General features: G+C 51.0%; 1 protein-coding gene across 1 annotated transcript; it reads right to left on the reverse strand.

The window, feature by feature from the left end:
• Positions 1-4,234: 4,234 nt before the first annotated feature.
• CCDC182 (coiled-coil domain containing 182) lies at positions 4,235-4,696 on the reverse strand. The gene has a single exon (XM_004685010.1). The coding sequence runs from the start codon at positions 4,694-4,696 to the stop codon at positions 4,235-4,237; it is 462 nt and encodes a 153-aa protein (XP_004685067.1).
• Between the last annotated feature and the right edge of the window lie 2,207 nt (positions 4,697-6,903).

A 6,903-nucleotide genomic window follows, 5' to 3' on the forward strand; every position in this document is an offset into this window, starting at 1 on the left:
ACAGGCCAGGTGTCCGCTCTGTGCCAGGGGACTCCCCACCCACAGCCTCAAGCCCTGGGGACCCATGAGATGAACAGCTGGAGCCTTTGCTGCTTGCTCCCAATGTGCTCTCCTTCTGTGGCTCTTGCTACCAAACTCTGACCTTCATGTCAGCAGCTGCTCCCTGGAGCCCTGCTTCTGGCCCAGGAAGGCAGCGTTTCCATTTGGGCGCTGGTTTTTCACCTCAGCCCCAGTGAAGTTGGACTTGATAGCTTTTCTGAATAAACACAGTGAATATCCCCTAAAGAAAACCCCTATTGATTCTGTCTAGTGTGACTCCAACAAATAGACAGACTTGACCCAGCACACGCTGGGGCAAGGGGCACACACCCCGCACACCTCCCGTGCCCGCACCAGGTGGACCAGAAGCTCAGGCTCCTTGTCCGACCCACCCCTGGAGCCGACCACCTCCTTCCATCCCTGGAAGCGCTTGCTTCAACAATTTGCATGCTGGGTTGACCCCACTTAGTATCTCCATAATCTGTTTCAAGCACAAGGAATCAGAGTTCCTCTTGAATTTCTCGTAACATCCTTATGGGGCCCCACAGACCAGAGTCCCTGCAGCAGAGGACACAACTTATCCTGTGAATTGGGGAACCAAATTCTAATGAAAATCTCAGCCTGTTGTCCTACTATATCTGCATTTTCTCTGCTAATATGGCCAATAATTCCATGAGGAAGGGGTATCATTATCCCACTGGGAGTTATGAGGAGACTGAAGCTCTGAGGCTATAGCCACTGGCTACCTGGGACTAATTAAACTAAATGAAAACTTCAGTTCCTAAATCCCACACGCCAATACCCAGTATTGACTGTGCAGAATTGTAAGATGTTTCTGTGCTCCAGGAAGTTCTTTTGGACAGCACAAAGAGGCATAAAGTAACGTCCTAGGCCACACAGACACGAGTAGCAGAATTGGTATTTAAACCAGGCCAGTTTGTCTGCAGAACCCAAATGCCTTTCCACTGCCCTCGCCTGCTGCTGAAAGAAATTCAAAAAGCAAAGCGATGAGATGAATGAGATCTCAATGGGGTGAGGTGTCTTCCGGGGGGGCACATGAGAGGCCAGACCGCTTCACCAACCACGTGGTTGCCCTCTCCAGCACCGTGGGTGGTGTGCTCTAGGGCAGCCCTTGACCCCTGTGTCTTCCCCGGGGGGAGAGGCCTGGACCCCTTCATCACTCCCGTTTCCTATCCCCCTAGAAAGGAGGCTCTAACACGGCTGAACACAAGAATGTCTTACACATGACCAAGCTCCGAGATGTCCTGGAAATGGGGGCAGCCACTCGAGGTCCCCCGAGGTCACTGAGCACATTTTGTGCTTTACTTGCAGTTTTGAGTCAATGATCATTTAGACACTCCTGTGCCGATCTCTGAATTAGGCACTTTACACCTACACAACCTGAGTGAATTCTGGACCCCAAGTGGCTCCAGAATGTTTGCAAACTAAAAACGAGGGGAAATACTTCATCTTGATTTGTATCTTTCAATATTAAAGGGATTTGAGTTACAGATTATAGCATGATTTTTTTTTTATTTTGCACTGTGGATATGAACTTACATTTTATTTTTAAAAGTAGCTTTAGTGAGCAATAATTCACACCATACAATTCACCTATTTAAAGTGCATGATCATTTTCAAATACTTCATCACTTCAAAAAGAAGCTTCCTGTCCATCTGCAGTCAGCCTCCTTACTCCAACTCCCTTGCCCACTACCACTCATTGCAAACAAATGGTGTCAGGCAACATGTCGCCTTTTGTGACTGGCTTCTTTTGTTTAGCATAATATTTTAGCAAGTATTAGAAATTCGTTGATGTTGTCAAGTACATTGCACGGTATGGATACGCACACCTTCCCCACTCATCAGTGATGGACCCGCTGCAGGGAATAATGCCTTGAGCGCTCACGCACAAGTTGGGTCTGGAGGTGTTTTCATTCTCCTGGGTCTAGACCTAGGAGTGGAATGCTGGTCACATGGTAACTCGATGTGTGAGATGCCAAGAGATTGCCAAGCTGGATTTCCAAGGAAAGTCAGTCTAGAGCCACGCCTGGTGGATGTCAGGAAGGAGGCTCAATGCTTGCTGCTCTTAGCACTCCCAGAACTACTAAGCGGTTTGGATCAGAGGCGGAGGCAGAGTTCTGTATGGGAGGAAGCCAATTCCCAGGCCCCAACCCTTGCTTCCCACGCACCCCACTGGCGCTTCCCAGCCCTGGTCCCCCCAGGTCGCTCCCTCCTGGCCCTTTGTACCCAATTAGTAGAAAAGGTAACTTTGAAGTTGTGACACTGGGGAGCCATTGCCATTCCATGTGCACACTGTGTGTTCAACTCTCCTGCACCTCAGGCCTTTCTCTCCCCAAGCATCCAGATACAAAGCTCAGGGTCTGGAGGTGGGTTCCCTTGGCTGCTGTGAGCTTCCTGAAGGTCTGAGCAACCCTTGGCCGGAGGGGACTCCTCTAGAGAAGCAAGCAGGGTATGATGGCTTAGGGAAAACCTCTGACAACTACGGCTATTGGTAGGGAGAAAACTATGTTTTTTTACCTTCTCTTTGTTATGAAGTTTCAAAGAAAATAAGCGTTGGGCTGCTAGAGTTAATTGTTCTCAGGCGGGAGGAGATTGGGGAGTGAGGAACGCCATCTTCCCAGACCACATAAGACTTCTCTTCTTGGCATCAGCCAAGATGCTGGGCCTTTGATCTGCCATGGAGTCCGCTGTCCTATAGGACTCAGGCCTCAGCTGTGAGGTGTGGCCTGGCCAGGAATCCCAACTATCTGTACAAGGATTTCAAAAGTTGCTCAGAAGGAGCTCTCAAATCTCCTTCCCAATGTACAGCTCCAGGCCAGGACCTGATGAACTGGAATCAATACCAGGGAAAGCCCCTCCCGCCACAGAACAGGCAGGCCAGGTGGCCTCTGGTAAGAAATGAACACAGGACCTGGCAGACGTGGCCACCGCCGGTTTCGTCTCCCGCCCTGACCTCCTGTGACTCACTGCACCCACATTCTAATCAGGATCATCCCAAGGTAGTTCGTATCAAATGCAAAGTGGCCAACCGCCCCAGTTTCCCCAGGACTAAGAAGGCTCTTGGTATGTTGTTTTGAAACAGCAAAGCCAGGACTAGTAGGCCACCCCAAGTAGTGACGGCCAAAACGTGTGGGTTGAGTCTCCGAGAGTAGCTACTGACTTGAAGGGGAGAATACCTGCTGCATGGCAGTGTTTAGGGAGGCAAGAGAGAAGTTGGATGAATGGATGAAGCAGAGAGGCCGTTGGAAATAAGAGGTACAATGACTGAGGAACTCCAAAGTCACCTGGTGACTGCTCAGCCTTCCAGAAGTGCAGGTTCATGAACAGCGTGATGTGGCTCCAAGGGGACACAGGCGAACTGACTTCAACCAGGATCCTACCACTTTACTTTTAGGAAGGCAGACTTTCTGAGACCACCTTCCCCCTGAGCCCAGTGGGGAAACACTGGCTCCCCTAGGTGCCTGGGGGCATGAGGGGCTGGGATGTGCACGGGCCTGACAAAGGGCTGGGGCCCATCACAGTCACGGCTCCATCAAACAGGAAAGTCAGTTTCACTACTTTGTAGCCCCACACTGAAGCTGTCACCTTCAGCTCTAAGCTCGCCGATTCCACCCACCAGAGCCCGGCTAAGTGCTTCCCCTCTATTGACAGCCTGCAGACTCCATTGAGAGGAAGAAGAGGTGGGCAAAGGCCGCAAAGAAAAGGTTGAGCCACTGACAGTGCAGCAGAGAAGCCCACAAAAGCAGGGTGAGAACTGTGGAAGCCCGCTCCCCTGGGGCCCGCGGGCGTGGTCCTGCGTTAAGGAACAGTCGTGAACGCCTTGAGTCATTAACAGGTAAATCTGTTCAACACAGTGTAAGATGACAACAAGCCAAACATGCTGTACGTTGGAGCAATATCACCATGACAGGCGGGACAAGGTGACAGCTACAGGCGTCTGGGAGACAGTACCAAGGAGCTTCCTTCTTTGATGATGCTGATAAATGGAGCTTCACCAAAAGCACATACCGGGTCTTTGCGCCTCAGCAAGGTGTTATTTAGGGAGAAGGAAAGTGGTGGGAAAGGGGAAGGGGGAACAAGCGGATGGGACTAAGGATTCGACCTTCCATTTAAAAATAGCAAGTCTCTGCGTGACCGCTCGGCCAGAGCCTCGGCTTCTGCGAGCGGAGACTCAGAGTGCCTGGACCTTCCTGGGGACGCTGGGCGAGTCGCGGCCCCTGCCCAGCAGCATGCCCTCCAGCCGCCTGCAGTGCTCCCGCAGCTGCTTCTCCCGGGGCAGCAGGAAGGTGAGGACCTTGTTGCGGACGATGCCTCGGTCCTCCTCCTCCCTGAGTCGCTGCTTCACGCGGGCCGCCTGCTCCTCCTGCTGAGCCAGGACCCCGTTCATCTCGCAGAAGGCGTCTTCCAAGTAGTGGATGGCCTTCAGGGCCTCCTTCTTGAAGTCCTCCAGCTCCCGCTGCACGCCCGCTACCTTCTGCTGCAGGAGCTCCAGGTCAGCAGGCGGTGGGAGGCAGGAGGGCCATGACGGCGGCAGGGAGAAGTCTCCAGACTGGAGGCCACTCTCCACCATCTTCTTCCCCTGTAAGGTGTTCACCTTCATGAGAATCGACCCCGCTTGATAGAGGGGGTCCATCCTCCGCTTTCCTGCAAAGAGAGGGAGTTAAGAGATTGGACAAGTCAGTGGATTTCTTTGTTTGTAATTTAGCTACCAACACAGTCACTAGGAGCAAAGCCCGCACATTGTGACATCAAGCCCCCTGCAGCCAACCAGAAAGAAAGCCACATGCGCTCATTTGCATATTGTAGCTCCCCAGGTTGGTTCCCTAGCACCAGGCTGCTCACCCACCCAAGTTGCTCCCCCAGAGTGTGGAGCCTTCTTAACTCTTCACTCTTCCAGAACCAGAGCTCAATCTCTCCTTGAACCTGAGGAGTAAACTGAGTCCCAAAGCAGGGCAGTGAAGGGGCCAGAGGAAGGCAAGTCAGGCCAGGCTCTCTTGGCCAAGTCTGGGGGCACCTGTCACACTTGCAGGGGTTCGGGTGGTCTCAGAATAGTCTTCGGGCTTTGGTGCCGCCCCATGATGCCAGGGCATTATGAAAAATACTGCCGACTCCCCCATCTAGCTCACAACTGTTGAAAGGGTATTTTCTGATTCCAAATCCATACTCATAATGATGCCAGAATTCTAGATAATTCTGGGAACTTTGAGAAACGAATTTAGGTTTTGATTTATGGCCCATAGCAAGGGCTGATTTGGTAGATGCTGTGTTCTCTTATTCTCGAACTCAGTAAGTACTTAGTACTCACTATGCACCAGGGAATAAGTGTGAGCAAGAAGATGGACATTGTACTTCTTAACTGATCGCCACAACAAAAGAAAGTGTACCTGGCTCACCTTAAGAATGAAGTTCCGTCTTGCAGATTTCAATCTCTTGCCCAGACTTCTCTCCTGGTCTCCCAAGCTCCATGTCTTCCCAACCACGTGCCTCAAATACACAACTGAACCGGTTATCATTTCACCCAAGCTGGCTCCTGATCCAGCATTGTCATCAGAAAATAACAAGCATCCACCCACACGTGAGGGCAGTGTCCATGCCCGTGCCCAAGGAGACACCTGCCTCCACCCAACCCCTTCACATGCAAGAGGCTGAGTCCTAATGGCTCTACCATCCATGAGCACTCTAGTGTCCGATGGCTGGGGTGGGGTCTCAGTTCCGCATTTGCAAACTGGGTCTCTCCTCGCATTACCTGAGCTCCCTGAGCCTGTTTCCTCGTCATAAAGTAAGGATACTAAGTCAGTGGTGTGCAGGCACTGTGCAGTTAAGAGAAAAATAGTCAGACTTGTACCTGTTGCCGATTTCCATGGTGTAAATATGACCCCCTGTGGATAGCTGCCTTTCTCGAGATGCAGATTGACCTACTCAGAGTGCCTTGCGGTCAACTCAGAGAGGGTATTTTTCAGGGAGTTTCATGGCTAAACTACAGTGGAATTTTGAATCTCAAGTTGGGGACAGCAACTCCAATTGTCGCGACAATGTCTGGAAAGAGCACTGTTTTAGGAGCCAGGGGAGCTGGAGTCTGGAATTGCTATGTGCTCTGAGAGCAATCACCTCCTCTCTGAGCGTCCTGCTGTAAGGAAGGAAGGTGAGAGCTGGCTTCTCTGAGGTCTTGAGTGCTTAGATCCACACAGTCCCTATAAATCTCCCCAAGGCACTTAACGCCTTCTCCCTCGTTTTGTGACCTAGGACCTTCCAGGTCCCCATGGCGCAGTAAATCCCATGAGGACAGGGACTGTGCATTTGTCATGATATGTACCCCCAAGTGTCCACCTGATAGCTACAAATAATGTACTTGATAACTAGATAAAAGCATTTATTTTTGTAGGAGCCTATCGAAGCCGGGAGCGCCCCTAGCTTTCCCTCTGACATGATGACACCTATTGGTGTGAGCGGAAACAGCACCCTCTTCACTCCCACCTAAGACCTGATGGGGATGGGGGAAGATGTAAACAGAATGTAGTCTTGTGGGGTGATACCTAAGGGGTGTTCTGGTCAGGACGTAGCAGGTTCTCAATCTTTCTTAGATCAGCACAAGGAAGAATGCTTTTCTGTCTGGCTTCTGTCATCTGTTTTTTCTGTTTCTGCCTCTGTGTCTTTCTTTTCTCTCTACCCCCTCCCCTTGCCCTCCACCTCCATCTCTTCCAGAAGAGATGGTGGAAGTCTTAACCCAAGTTATGAAAGAATAGCAGCAAAAGTTAAAACAGATTTATAACTTTTCCGTTTCTCCAGGGTTCAATAAGGTTTCAAGACCAGCCAGGGAGGACAGTCTTTCTGTGTGAACCT

Source organism: Condylura cristata, unplaced genomic scaffold, assembly GCF_000260355.1.
Source record: "Condylura cristata isolate star-nosed mole 26May11 unplaced genomic scaffold, ConCri1.0 scaffold00017, whole genome shotgun sequence".
NCBI lineage: Eukaryota > Metazoa > Chordata > Mammalia > Eulipotyphla > Talpidae > Condylura > Condylura cristata.

Coding starts and splice junctions, on each gene's coding strand:
- CCDC182 (XM_004685010.1), bottom strand. CDS start 4,696: ATGGACCCCCTCTATCAAGCGGGGTCGATTCTCATGAAGGTGAACACC.